Raw genomic sequence first — 15,599 nt, 5'->3', positions numbered from 1 at the left:
AGCTGGATCCAATTTTATCCACACCTCATACCTCAAGTCAGCTAACTTCAAAGAAAATTCCAAACACAAAACAAAACAAAAGACCCCCCCACCCCATTTCTCTTCGGTTCTAATTTCGGAGTAGAATCTACATGAAGGACTCTGAGCCCAGGGGATGGTTTGGCTGGCCCTCTATTTTAACAGAGGGCTCTGGGGACAATTTGGACAACGTGGTTTGCTCTTCAATATCACAGCGTGTATCTCTGTAAATGAAACCACATGGACAACTTGATGTGATTAGAAAAAAAAAAAAAAAAGGCAGGGGGCTGCCAACTGCCCTAATCGGAACAGATGTACCTGATCAGAATACCAGTGCGCACGAGATGGGAGAGACACCCAAGAAGCTCATGGCGAATTATAGTGAGGCTCTGGATGGCTCCCATTTCAATTCCAACTCTCCAATGGTTTTTTTAAAATTAAAGAGAGAGATTCTAATGAAGGAACGGCCTAATGGTTGCAAAGCTGTGACAAGGCTGATGGGGCAAGTTGACATCAAATACTCCATTCAGTACCCCAGAGCCTTCAAAAATTCCTCCCCTCGATCAGTCTGCTGCTAGAGGTGTGCGCTGTCATGCGAAGGTCAGGAGACCTGCTCCATGCACCTGAGACGGGAGAAAGAGCTCCCCGGCTCCTCCCACCAGGCAGGTGTAGTATTCGTGATGGCAATATCACCTCGGACTGGGCTCATGATTTCTCCCCTCTGAGGATCTTTAACCTGCTTTTAAGGGAGCTGGGCGACTGAGGACTCGATGATGGTCTGCCTCTCTAACAAGGAAAACAATTCGATTACCCTGGTTATGGAAGATAAAAGATAGCGCTGGAGCACTTCCTTTCCGAGGAATCAGAAATCAACTATGGCCTTTCAAGTTTCAAAATATTTTTCTCTCACATTTGTACATTTTCTTGTAATGAAACTCTGACCTGGGGAATGGGTTTCAGTTATTGCATCTGAGTGGGAGAAAAGAAATGGAGGACTGTGGGCTGCTTCTTTTTCTTTTCTTTTTTTTTTTTTCTTTCTTTCTTTCTTAAGCTCAGGCTTTATGTTACTGTCACTGGATTTAGCTGTTGCAGCTTTTAAGGCTAACGGGTGGCTGTTATGTAGCGAACAGGGCAAGAGAGGAGAGTGAAAATTAATTTAGCTATCCATTTGTCAAGATCCAGTCTGGAAGATTTTTTAGGAACCAGTCTAAATCTCAGGGATAGCCTGGACCTTTAAAATGGGACACAGGCTCATTCAGCTCCATAACCTTTAATCTGTTTGAAGTAAGGAGCAAATGTTAAAATCCACGACTGTACTTCCTAGGCAAGATAAACACACGGAAGCTGCTTGTTAAGACCCAGCAAGCCTAGAAGATCATGTCCGTTAAGGCAGCAGAGCCTACGATGTGTTTCAGGGGCAGTTTTGCTCTAACTACTCTTGGGGGTGGCAGGGAGAATCTGGGTGTTCACGGCCACAGATGCCCTCTGTGTGTGGCCAGGGTTTAAGTGCTGGTGCCGAAAGGCTACCGTGTATCTGGGAGCTCATGGGGCACCCCCTGGAGCCTCGAGGTCGGGAGCAGAGAGACAGAAGCCAAGACAAACCCCTGTTTAAAGGCACCTTTGATGTGGATGGGAATACAGGACTGTTTGCTCTGAAGATTTCCTCTTACACGGAGTCTCTCTGCTTGGAACGGTGATAACAGCGACTTGTAGCTGTTTGAGGACACAAGAGAAGCTTTCGGTGGGGGTGAAGGCTGAAGGCTGGGAGCAGAGGCACCTCCGCTGTGTTGCACAGAGTGAGGGGGTTGGAGTTCAGGGGGTGCTAGCAAAGGTCTTAAAAACAAAACAAAACAAAACAAAAACCAGCCTGAGTTAGCGAGAGGCCAGACACAGATGAAAAGTGTTTTTCCGTGTTATGGAGAAATGGGGCATTTCTACAGAGTGAGAGAGGCCTCCACTGCCTTAAAATATAGACCTGCCTAGCCACAGTCACCTAGAGGGAACCCTCTAGAATGAGAGGTAGTTAAGGGCTGGCTCATCCCTGGGCCCCGTCTGCAAAGATGAACCGACTACTGCAAAAGGGCAGTGGGGGATGGAGGTGTAATTCACACGGACGTCCAAAGGGCCATTCACAGGAAATTTCATGAAAACCTACTATTGAGAGCTCCAGCCTAATTCAGTTTACAAGCTGGATAAGCGGCAAGAAATCACGAAAGGTAAAAACCTAGCTCCCGATGTGGACAGTGGAGAGGGTGGCTGACCTGGAATCAGGAAGGAGGGAGCATCTTCGCTGTGCTCAGCAATGAGGCGGAAAGTGGGAGGAGTCTGCGTGCTACGCTAACAAGCTTTTGCTTAAGCAGCAGAAGGAAGAGCAAAACGGAAACACGAAATACGCACAGACGAGGATTTCGGAAGCAGCCTGGATGGAGCAGAGTTTAGAGTGAGGCACAATAACCAATTGATGGGTTTTCGGAAGATTTTAAGTGCAGGCACTGATGGTTGCATAAACAGCGGACAGAAAATCCTCACTAGTGGCTTTCTCTAACGTTCTCTTTGTCCCACTGTGATGGGTTAGGAAGAAAACAGACTAGGGGATCTACCATCTTCTTTCATAGACGTCCTCTTCCATAGAACACTCTGGATTTTCGTCATGCTTGTCCCACCAACTCCTGTGAAGACCAAGAGCGTCTCCAGAAAGTCAGTGTAAAGGACAGCTGCCGTATCTAGGGTGGTAAAGAGGGTCTACACACAAAGAATGATGAATTATAGATTCAGTGTTTTAACAGAAATCCTGCATCCTGGGGCGTGGAGCTCAGAGAGATCTTGCAGTCTCCTGGGATAACAGAATGAACCAGGGAAGTTCTCTTTTAAAGAAAAAAAATTTTTCCCCCTCATAGAATAATCACTTTTACACATTCTGGGGCTGGAACCCACACACAGTGGTGGGGGAAGATCTTATGTCAGGAAATCCCGCATGTCTAATCGACATAGTGCAACTATAGGCTTTCCCACTGTAGCAGACAGCAGAGCTCCGAGGCTCCCCAGCAAGCAACGTCAAGTGGTATGAGAGCCACGGAGTACCAGCAAGGGGATGGATGGCATCCCTCCTCCCTCAGTGATACAAGTCAGAGACCATGAAACTCGTTTTGAAGAAGAGTTTCAGACAGTCCAGAAAAGGATAAAGCCACAGAGGCTGTGGCTGCCTCTTCCATACCTCCAGTATTTAACTGAGGGTAGCAGGCCAGGGTGGGGGGGTGGGGCTGGGGGATGGGTACATGAGCGCCCAGCACGGAGAGGACAGTGACTCTCTCTGACCTCGAGACCCCGACAACACACACAGGTTCTAACACTGTCAGTGGGTCCTCTCTGGGGCAGTTAGAAGGGTGATGTATTTCGAAACATGGCCCCCCTGGGCCCGTTAAAGGGTGTGTCTTTTCTTCCATATGAATTAAGATGGAATTAAGACAACGAGAAGATCCAAAGGCAGAATACTTACCATTTCATCAACCGTGGCTAAGCCTAAGCTACCGGCACGTTCTTGCACAGCCAGGTGGCCATTTTCCCTAGCAATCTGCTTTGAACAGTGATGCTTAAAAGAGAACTCTCTTAAGCGTAAGTTGCAAAATATCTGATCTACTGTTAAATGCCTGGATGTTAAAAGATTTTCGGAGGTCCTTAAGATTCAGCTTAAGAACAAAGTATCTCATGTCTCTGAAGTTCCAAAATAAAGGACCCATTACATTCCAAGGATTTCAAGGGACCGTTCCGGCTTCTTTGCATACACACGAGAAAGACAATATACATTCAGGACATTTTCAGTGGTCATGAAGGTACCGTACCTGTGATGATGGTAAGGATGGTGGTGGTGGTGGTGGTGGTGGTGGTGGTGGTTGTTGTGGGAGGAGGGATAGTTGTGGGGGGATCTGGATAAAAAAAAAAAGGAAAATCAAACCCACAATGCTGAACACAACAATGACCAGTAATGACAAAACAAAGGCATGAGGACACTGAGATGTCTGTTTGATGATGTCCCCCTCCGAAACCAAGAGCTTCCCTGCCCCACCCATACCGAAGATCTGTATCCTGTAATTGGAACCCCAAACCTTACTTGGAAAAAGCTAAGAAAAGAAGAAAAAAGATTTGTATTAATGATGCGAAGTAGGGATGAGGCGATGTGAAGGAGAGAAGGGAGGGAAAATCGAAATAGGACACCCCCGCCCCAATCTGATTTCAAAGGGGAGGGTAAACCAGCCCCGCACCCGAGAGTCATTTCATTTCATGCTTCTGAGGATGGGAGAAAGGAGGAGGAGAGGACGCTGCTCCAGCGAAAGGGCTGCAATCGGCCAAGGACGAGTGTGCTCTTGGTCCCCTGCTCTCCATGACGGGTAACTTCATTATTCCCCATCAATACATCCCAGCGGGAAGTGAAACTACTTCTACGCTCGTAATAAATACAAAGAAGAGAGAATGTCACCACTAAATATCAAGTCCCAGGCATGTGAGATTTTCCTGAGATTTTGTTTTTTTTTTTAAAGTCAATAAATTTTACAACTTATAAATATTAATGTGTTAGTTGCCTTTGCTCATGTTAAAAGCTTGACCTGAGTGGACGGCGGTGATAAGACTGAAAGCCCGCCTTCCTTCTTGTAAACAAGAGGATGAGATATAAACGGGGCTTGACCCTCCAAGCCAGGAATCCCAGAGGGAACCCTCCGTCAGAAGTTTGATATATTGTATATTCTTCTATCATCTCAGAAATTATTTGGGGGACAAGGGAAGGGCAAATATGAAAGAGAAAAAAAGAAAATCCCGAGCCCAAATGATCAAACTGAATGTGTTAAATTGTCAGCGAGACTTTGAACTAAGCAATCATTCTGGTATAAGAGAGCGTAAGACGATTTGAAGGCTTTTGATTTTAAATTTTATCTAAAGCACGTCAACTTTTTCTCCCTGACACATCTGGTGTCCTTTTATCTCCAAGTGAGCTCTCAGATTGTCTAATTAATACATCAAAACTTTAATTATATGCTGCACCTTTATTGGCTTTGGTACAACTTCCTGAAAGTTGACGAAAACACTATTTTGGTGCCTGGTTGTAAGGTCTGCTTGAGATGATTCCTACTATCGATCACTAATCTGAGGTTTTAATTTTCCTAACCAACCTCTCTCACACATACACAGTATATGACTGTGATGGGCAAAGACCAGCAGCAAATGGTTCTGTCTTGTGGGAGACTGTGCTTGTTTAAGTTGGGGACGCGAGTGGTTTAAAGCAGCCTCACACTGGAGTTCAAAAAGGAATTCAAACAAAAACAACAAAAATTAAAAAAAAACCCCACAAAACCCAAACCCACCCCCCAAGATCAAACACACACACACACACACACATCTCACTGTCCACCAAGATGCAGAAATGATTAAGTAATTTCAAACCACCTTTTCAGTTGAACAGGCACCTTTTGTTCAGTCTTGCTTCCCTGGCCTTGTTCTCATGGAGGCCCCAGGTGAGGAAGCATTCTGGGACCCAGTAGACCATGTGGCTGCTCCCACACCTTGCCGCGGGCACCAGGACAGACACAGCAGAGCAAGGGGCATGGGCCCCCGAGCCAAGGTCTGAAGGCATCCCGTGCCGTCTCCTACCCAACTCAGCTGTACCCAGAGAGGCTCCTGCTGCCCAGCATGTGAGCAGCTAATGTGGTTTCTCTGTTCTGGTTCAATTACAATGTTTATCACTGGAAAGGGAACATCTGTGCCTGGGAGACTTCCCCCTGGTACACTCTAATGCTATTTCTGAACCCATCTCTCAGAGTATTGGCACAAAATGTGTGATATCCACAATATAATCAAAGGGGAATGGAAGGTCCATTTTTGAAATATGATTTGAAAACACGATTATGAACAAGGGGTGGACCAGACTAACAAGGGCAGAGACTTCAGAAAAAAGGTCACCGGTCCCTTTCGTTTTGTGAAAATCACACACTTTCAATTATTTTCATCACTACTGGGGTAACTGTTTTCCTTCACATCTGGCTCAAGTGACCTGAATGAATTAGATTCTGTTAACAGGTATAACCTCGTTGCTCAGATCATTTCCGGCAATAAGAGCAATGTGAGGCCACTATTTAAGAAAATACAGAGTTGGTGCTAATGAGCGGTGTTTGACACATAGAGGCTCAAAGAACAAAACCAATTGGGGCTCAGGCACTAACCAGCTAGATTCTCCAAGTATAGGAGTTATTTCCAGAGAATTAAACATTTTAAAGGCACGTTAGTGCTTGGTTCATAAAGTACTTTGTACATTACTGTAGTAGTAGTACAATAAACCACCTCTTAAAAGAAAATCTACTCGCCATCTTGTCTCCAACTGCTAGAATATTTTATTAACAGACAAGCAACACCTCAGGTTGGCCTTGTAGCCGCCATTCCAGGCAGCGCTACTGGCATAGCTTAAGGGAGGTGGGTAGGCTCCTAAAGATCTAACAGATCCCTGGACGAGGGTAAGTATGCCAAGCTGGGTTAGGGAGATGTGTGTGTGTGCGGGCGCTTGCGTGCGCGCTCACGCGGTCGCGTGCGCGCATGCGCTTATCAGAACAGGTAGGTCGCTATGTTTCTCGGCTTTCAATAATGCACTCTGGCCCGGCGAGTTAAGTCCAAACATCTCATGTTGGAGGGAACTGTTCTGGCGGGAAGCAGTGAGAATCAGAGGCCCTACAAAGGAAGACTCCAATGTCCCTGTAGACTTGGCAGTCAGGAGTGTCGTGGCTCGGAGACACAGTAAGCCTGAGACCTTGAGCAGCTTAGGTGACATTCCTAAGCTTCCTCTCTCATCTGTACCATGGGATGAGGATAATGCATACGTCCTGGGGTTCCTGGGGAGATTCGAGGTGGTCATGCACATGCAACGGTGGGACACAGGGAGCGCTCAAAAAACGCTAGGCATAAGGTGGAGTCCCATGTTCCAAAGACATCTGTGTCCTTCAAAATCCACAAAATGTTTCTTGTCTGGAAAGGTGGCAACAGGAGGGATGATAAATCAGAGTTGTTTTTCCAGATAACTTAGTCTTCTGACTCACGGAAACATATCCTAGACTGGCGGGCATTTGCCACTGTGGACCTGGGGGGCGGCAATGCAGGGGGCTTGTGGGAGGCTCAAACCCTCATGTACAGACAGAGATCTACCTGCCAGCCTCCGGCATCAGCGGACCGTGAACAATCTGAGGCACAGGGTGGCCATGTCATATCAACTGAAAAGGGGGCCCAGGGCACCCCCTGGTATGGACGTGGGATCACTGTTCCCTTCGTGGGGATCTCCTCAACCACTAGGGAGAACTAATACTCTTAAATGTATAGAGCACAGACAACGTGGGTAGTGTATGCAGAAAACACATCTCAGATGTTTACAAATCAGGTGGGTAGATGTGATCTTGTAATTCTGCATTATGTTAAAAGGGGGAGAATAAAACCCCTAAAACCTCAGAATTAGATCATAGGGATTATATTTGAATATCCAAGTAGATAGGGGGTAAAGCATGCTTCTGCATCCTCAAAAAGACACTGACTCCTGTTTTCTTCAAAAGGAAAGGGGCCAGGTTCTAAGACATAACGGAGACAATATTTCCTACATATAGTTCTGTGTGTACGGGTGTACATGTGTACACAGTTATACTTGGATAATGTATTTACAGTGCTAACAGTAAGAAAGAAATGTGCACACATATCTGTATATTCATAAGACACCGAAATTTTCAGGCCTGTGGTTACTCATGCCATGTCATCTCAGTTCATGACTATGCTTCCTTTATAAACCTGACCTAGAGACTTTGGACAGAAGAGGCATAGTCTGCCATCCTAAGGCTAGAGCAGCAGTGCCCTCCTCAACTACAGAGAGAATATTCACCACACAAAATTGACATTAAGATATCAATGGGAAAAAGTCGGGTGCCTGGATGGCTCAGTGGGTTAAGCCCCTGCCTGCGGCTGAGGTCATGATCTCAGGGTCCTAGGATCGAGCCCCCGCATTGGGCTCTCTGCTTAGCAGGGAGCCTGCTCCCCCCCGCCCCGCTAACCCGCTCTGCCTGCCTCTCTGCCTACTTGTGCTCTCTTTCACTCTCTCTCTCTCTGTCAAATAAATGAATTTAAAAAGAAATGGGAAAAAGTCTAAGATGTCTGACACGTAGGAGATGCTCAAGAAACGTTTGCTGGTTAGAGAATGCAATTGATGATGCTATATGCTCTAGTAATCCTGTGAGAAGATATTAAGAAAACAGACAAATTTAAAAATAAATGTGTTCATGTCTAAAGGAAGAGCTACTGGTGGTTTATGTGGCTACCAAGGAGCCTGTATCATTTCTCCAAGTATTTACTGGCTTGCAACATCTTCGGGAAGGTAATAGCTTCATGCTGAAAACAGGATACTTCTGTTCATCAAAGCAGGAGACTAGCTCGGATATCACAGGAAAATACCACTGGGAATAAACTTTCTGAGCTAAATAGCCATTAATTGGTAAGGCTGAATTTTGCAGTCATTATTTCTAACACAGTCTCCACGGCTTGTGCCTGAGGACACAGCTTTCCTGCTCAGCATGACCAGGGACTGTGATCTAATGGGAAATCCCCACGATTAGAGGGAGAGACGGAAAGTCACTGCCCTCCCAGGTGGGGACAATGGGGTCCACCTCAGGCCAGGCTTCTTTAAGGTCTTGCAGAAAACAAATGGGCTTCTGGTTTTCAACTGGACCAAAATCTCTGGGAGGGAATCATAAGCAGCAACTACATGTAAATGAGTCTAGTAGAAGACGGGTTTAGCTTTCCACGTACCGTAAACATACAGCATATAATCCGAGTGAGCTTTCCCCACTATGTTAGAGGCTTCACAGCGGTATGTACCGTTATCTGTTTTGTTTAGGTTATTGATGAACAGGTTGGGCCCAGACAGGACGGCGTGCTGAGGCATCTCGTCATCGACTCTAACCCAGGTCACCATCACTGGCCTGCAGAGGAAAGAGGAGGGGCACAGGGTGCTTCGTTATCTCCCACCAAGACGTCTGCGTCAGCTTCCCACCCACGCATCACAGGAGTCCCATGTAGGGTGAAACGATTAAAGACCTGTAACAGAATTACAGCCGTGAAGTCCCCCCTGAGTCTGTCTGGAATAAACTTTTTCTAAAAAACATTATCAGGTATTGAAAAACTTTCAACGGACCATAAGCAGGAGTCTCATTATTTTCAATTCATCTTTAACAAATCAGCAAATAAAACAATGTACCCTATTTTTATGCCCTGCTGTGTGGTTTCACACCAAACAGGACAGAGCCCAGCCATCATTAATCATCTCATTAATTAGGGGGAAAAGAGCAAATTCTTGGCGAGTGATACACACATTACTCTGATGGTTACTGATACACCAAGACTCTTGCTTGGAAGCCACTTGGGATATTTAAAGGGATTTCAAGTTTCGCAAAAAGAAACAGACTTTTATATCTGAACGCTGCTTTCTTTTGAGCTCTGCTGTTGGAAAAAGTACCTCTGTTCATTCGGGGAAAGGCGCAATCCTTCGTTTCTCTTTGACCCCTACCCATAACCTGCCTCCCCCAGCCCAGTCCACCTTATCTATGGGTTCCTCTGTTAAATGCCTTGCTTTGCCGGCTCTCCCAGTCCCCCTCGCTGTCACACACTCTCCCTCTCCACGTGCACCTGCAGACCCTGTGACTCAAGGGCCAGGCTTCTGGGTCCGAGTTAGTCACTGAGGGGCACATCTCCACCTGGGCTCCTTCTGGCACTCAGAGGCCACGTTTGTTTCAGGGATTTAAAGCGCCACGTTTGTGTCCATTAGGGAAAAGCCAATTTCACAAGATGCTCTGGAGACCAAACCGCACACGCACCAAGTTATCTTTCAAACTCCTTGAATCTAACATGCGCGTTCTTTAAGGTGGCTCCCTCAACCTCCCGTGACATCGGGGCCACGTGGGCGCCTGTGCCTGAAGCTCTCATTTTGGAGGAAGGGCAGCAGAGACGCAGGCACAGACGTAACTTCTTGTCTGTCCCCAGAACCACCTCTAGGAGCGGCGACAGGACCGAAAGGCCCAGCGCTGAATGATGAGCGAACACCCGAGTTAGCCCTGTCGGGTAGCATTCCAACTTTCAAATGGGATGTGAAGTTACAATTTTTCTTTAATTACACAAGGGTTTGTCATCACAACCCAATAAATTATTTAAAAATTAGTCCTGCATATGTGCTGCTTGTAGGCAGCGGCAAATGTGTCTGCCCGGCATTCAGAGCGAACGTCCTGCTGCTTGACAGCGGAAACAGTCATTGGGGGTAAGTGCTGAGGATATTCACAACATTTAATGGCAAGTTAAATTACCATTTTTATTGTATGCAATTTCTTGAGAAAATAAATAGGTAATATGCTGGAAGGGATCGCAGTGGAGTAACGCGGGCTTGCTCACACAGCCGTCCACCCGTTCCAATCTGGGAGGAACAAACAAATACCTTCTCTGGCATAAATGTCCTGAAGGAAACGTGTCATTGACTGTCCCTGTGGCACATTCAACTGAACATACTACCTTCTCTGGGGGGAAAAAACCCCACAAAAACAAAATGTAGCTTAGCAAAGCCATATACTCTAAATGTGGTTAATACGGCTGAATATAGGTATGACAAGTGGTGAGAGGCCTGGGAACATTTATTTCTTTTCCTCCACTGGATTTTATTTTTTTTATTTTTTTTTGGAGGCAAGGTAAGTCACTAACCAGGGCGTAACCAGACAGTTTACGGAAAGAAAGATCTGCATCCTTGGCCGTGTTCAAAGGAGGGAGAGATTGCTCTGCCAAAGCTTGAAGCATTTCGAACCAAGTAACTTGGGCGCACCACAGAACCAAGACCACCTCCTACTTCCTAAAGGTCATCTTTAAAGCTCCACATGGTGAGGCCAGACAGAGCAGACTCTAGCCCGCAGTGAGGGAAGCCTGACACAGGGAGGGCCGAGGCACGGCAACCTGCCTCTGTCTAGCTCCCCGGTCTCTTGTCAGAGATCACGCCTTAGCTGTAACAGGGACAGTGCTCTCCAGAGATTTCCGGGAACCTTCCTTAAGATGCTCAGAGCATGAAAACTGTGATAGTCAGGCTGGTTAATAAAAACTCTGAGGGGGGAAAAAAAATCATACCACAGGGACAGCAGAGGGAGCTCAATGCTATTTTGTTTTGTTTTGTTTTGGTGGGGACCACTCAAAGTTGAGGGCTCAGAATCTCGACACTGACTTGGTCCCTCTTAGGGTTCTGCGGATTGTTTCCTTAAGAAACAGTTAAAAACAATCTTCACTCTCTTAGAAAGAGCTTCTCTCCTCTCCCCAGATGAAATGGGATGGAGGTCTAAAGCAGCGCCATCACTAAAGCAGTTTTTTTTGCTCTATTAGTGATAATATACAGCAGTTTCCCTAATTCACTTCCATTCATTCTGCAGGGAAGCAGCTTCTTTGTACTTTTCCATAAAATAAGAGTGTTATGTTCTTTCTCTTCTGCAGGGGCATACATAGGCTGCTTGAGAAAAGCTCTGGGACCATTCCTTACGAACAAACATATTTCTAGGAGTCACTTTCTTTTGAGGAAAGGAGAAGTAAAATTAAAGGTAGGGCAGATTCATTTTCCAACGGCTGGCCCTAATCACAGCGGCTTAATTTAAGTCTGAAAACCATCTTTCCCGGCAGCTTAGACATTGGCACAGAAGGTAGCAGATTTATCATTAGATTGTGGGCATACTAAAAATTTATTAGGATTATTTTTTTTCGTGAGAGAAGATAGTTCTGGCAATCATGTTGATGATAACAAAATAGAATTAGTCGAGATTTCCATCTTAGCTGGCATTGCATTTTTCTCCCAATCCTGGCCATTAAGAACCGACCATAGGTATTTATTCCCCCTTTTCAGTGAATATTCCTTATTTCTTGCAAAATCTTCCATCCTTTACAGCAGGAGACAGGTGACAGGCTGGTGACTTGCGAATGCACAGCTCCGTGTTGTGACATTTACTGCTCATGACCCTCTGCCAACCTTGGCCTTCGGAACTTACTGGGGCTTCCCGATGGCTTCACATGTTAACTCGAGCGCATCCCCTTCCCGGGTCAGGCCTTGGAGAGGGTAAGTCATCTGAATATGCACTTGAGGCTTATCTGTGTGACAACAACACAAAGTGTAATGTTTAGCAAATGACATCAGGCAAAAATCAGACTTGCACGCCGCCCCAAACCCCACACCACCAGCACTCGCGCTCTCCCCAACCTCATGCCTTCACTAACATCCTCCTAATTAGTTAGTAATCCTGGCATTTGCTCAAATTAAATTGACTAATAACTCCAAGGAGTGAACCGCGAGCAGATAAGAGATTCTTAAGCCAACTGCGTCACATCAAACACTTCCTGTGAAATACATTTTGTTACATGGAAGTTTATCTCCAAACTCACTCAAGCTAAAGGAAACTCATTTGCCTTCATGCTGAGGTGAAGCCAGACATTTGCGGTGCTCAGAATTGATACATTTTATCATATATCCTCTACGACTATGTGACAATACCTTGTGACAATGCATATTAATAAGTTTGCCTCTTCTATGCTCTTGATTTTGAATGGGAAAGGCAAAACTTCTGAACTCCACTCAAATGGCTTTGAGAGTAAAGAAATGGGAGCTTCTGGTGGTCCCAACGGAACTCTTTGACGTCTCAGTGTATACACACATGAGAAGGAAGGACGCAGACAGGCACCGAGGGCCTACTGTGCTAGGAGCCGTCATTGGTGGTAGAATAAGCCCAGTTTTAGGGATGAGAACACTAGTACCCAGTCCAGTAGCCAGTGGAATGAACTAGCCAGTCCAAGGTCATGGAGGTAACTTCATAGGAGGCAGGCCTGTGAATGCTGGGATTTCGGGTTCAAAACCACATTACCCAGTAGTAATCCATAATTAAAACCAAGTATGGCTTCTGAAGGCAGTCAAGTCCTTAACTAAGTGACATAGCTGTTCTTACATATACTGGCTACTTAAAACCTGTGTTTGGAGCTCGTCGGGGTTTGGGTCCAAAAGATGAATGACGGGAGGTGTGGGGCCTAGGGAGGGTACCAGAAGGGATCAGGATTAACTTAGAAACCAATATAAATACATTTACAAATAAAACCTGAATGGAATGGGGAGACTGTTTTTTTCTATGTTGAACTAACAAGCTATTAATCCCTAAATCAGTTTTCTCATTTAATGCGGTGGCTCTGTAAATGTGTATTTTTGGAAACGCACCCAAGAGTAATAAATGTGAGAGGGCAAGACATCACTTGGCTGAAAGGTCAAAACAATTTCCATAACTTTACTTTCTCAGACAATCACACCACCTAAACATCAGCCCCTTGGCCTTTTACAAGCAGTGCTTAGCTCATTAACATTCATCCTATGGACTGAGAGGGAAATCAGAACTATGGCAACACTCAACTGATCTCAAACCGTACGCGGCTAAAACAAGCTGCATGAGGGAGTCCTCTCTGGGGATGGCTGCTTTCCAGACATGTGGGTACAGTCTTGTTCCCATCACAGATCTTTCTGTCTTGGAAAACCACGTGGCATTCAAAACCTTTTAGGAGTGCCTTTTTGTACACCAGTGTGTACTGCACACTGTGAATGGGTAACCCTTTCTGAGACGCTAAGCCACTTGCCAGAGGACATAAACTAACAGGCCCGAAAGCTCCAGCTGACACTTGCAAAGCAAGCACGGTTCTGTTCTTAGACTTGCTGGCCAAGGGAATGTTCGAGAACAAAATGGTGTGGCGGTGGCCAGAGACTGGTAACTGGGTGGGGAAAGCAGTCCCTACAGAGAGGCAGAAACAGACAGGATAAACACGATGACCTTGAGTGGACTGGCTGGCTGAGAAGAAGGAAGAGCTGCTGGCCCCCCTCCTTGCAGGGCTCTGGTCTCAAAGCCTACACTACATACAACCGTTGGGTGACATATGTGAGTCTATTAGTTTTGCTGGTGTGACCCATAAACACAGAGCTGGCTGGTGAAGTCTACTACAAACACAAGATACGAATAAGTAAATAAGTAAGTAAAGCAAGCAACAGGAGAAGGTTATGTTACTAAGAACACCGACAGCCAAAGACCCCGGTCCCTTATATTTCACATTCAGAAAGACCAGCACTTAACAGGGTTCCTGGTCAGGAAACCTCTGTCATTCTTACCTAGGAACCATTCTGGGCAAGGCTAATTTAAAGCCCACAATCTGGGCTGAAATGGAACATTCGCTTCTAGGTTAATCTCTGATCCACGGAAGGACTACGTTTTCCATGCTCGGCTGACTTCTGCCCATTAATTAAGGAGAAGCAGGATGCCTGCTGGTCTATATGGAATTTTTGGTTTTTCTTCCCGCCTTGTGTAATTTACAAGCAAACAGAGAGGGTGTATTTTTCAGCACAGTGCACTAAGGGTTTTACGTGCTCCACTTCCATTAATAATAAAGAGACTGTTGAAAATCTAAGCCGGTCTTGCCTCTCTTCAGTACCACAGACTTCTAGTTAAACTCTTTTTTATGTTACTAATGGCTGTTTCCCAGTTGCCAATTACTCACAGAAATTAGGAAGAGCAAGCTAAGGATCTGTTGTACCTGAAACTTATATTAAAAAAAAAAAAAAAATCCTACTACGCCATAGAAAATGCACCTTCAATTTTGATAACAGATTTTCCCAATTTACTCCTCAGGCTCCTGGAGAGACCTCTAGCATCTACAGATGAGCAGAGCTGCTACAGCTACCTTAATAGCTGGCTGAAAAGGTAAACATTAATCTTGTTTGCATCATACAGAAAAATGTCCTCCTCTGACACACGCACCACTTACACGCATGTTATCTGACCGTGGGGCAGCTGAACTGACTTCACCCCCGCCTGTGAGCTGCACAGGTGGGTCTCTGTGCCAAGATCCAGCCCCTTCCCTTCCCCTGAAAGAGGAACTCAGGTATGCTCAACAGGTAGACCAGACAGCCTGGGATTCCACCGGCACCTCTCGAACTCAGGGAGGTTAAATTTCCCCAGGAAGATCCTGACTCGTATGCGAGTATGTCAAAATCCTGCACTACCCAGATGGCTAACTGAATAGCCCAAAGCTCATCATTTATATTTTAATTATGTTCATAAATCAAATGTTATAACCCACCAAAGCTTTTCTGAGACAGACCCAGACTCCAAGATTTATTTTTAAGTAATGAGGTAAGGCCCAGTACATTTTCTGGGTGATCATTTTACGCCTCGGTTGGTGTTGTAAGGCACAAGGCTACGAGCCAGATGACACTTTCTACCCAACTGCAGTAACTGCCCAGAAATGTATCGCTCAGAATGGCTTAATGTCATTAAAAAAATGGAACTGCTATATAAAAATAAGAAAAATAGGTCTGTGCACTTATGGAACATTACAGTTACAGAGATGGCATCACCAACAGCCAATCAATTAGGTCAAGGGATCTGAGGTTTTTATAATACACTGTCATTTTTTAAAAACCCTATAAAAGACATTTAGCAAGACTCTTAGAGCAGACAAAATTCGTTCATTAGTCAAAG

General features: G+C 45.5%; 1 protein-coding gene across 3 annotated transcripts in view; it reads right to left on the bottom strand.

The window, feature by feature from the left end:
• LOC111153752 (cell adhesion molecule 1) overlaps positions 1-15,599 on the bottom strand; it is a 323,281-nt gene that overhangs the window by 27,556 nt on the left and 280,126 nt on the right. For all 3 annotated transcript variants that reach the window (XM_022512961.1, XM_022512962.1, XM_022512963.1), the window contains exons 6-8: positions 12,087-12,186; positions 8,836-9,008; positions 3,858-3,941 (exon numbers count right to left, since the gene is read on the bottom strand). In XM_022512961.1, the coding sequence (XP_022368669.1) occupies positions 3,858-3,941; positions 8,836-9,008; positions 12,087-12,186 (357 nt within the window). The remainder of the gene's footprint in view (positions 1-3,857; positions 3,942-8,835; positions 9,009-12,086; positions 12,187-15,599) is intronic.

Source organism: Enhydra lutris, unplaced genomic scaffold (genome assembly GCF_002288905.1).
Source record: "Enhydra lutris kenyoni isolate GAN:26980312 unplaced genomic scaffold, ASM228890v2 scaffoldscaffold34, whole genome shotgun sequence".
NCBI lineage: Eukaryota > Metazoa > Chordata > Mammalia > Carnivora > Mustelidae > Enhydra > Enhydra lutris.
Note: the sequence above shows the minus strand (reverse complement) of the source record. Positions and strands in the feature narration are given on the sequence as shown.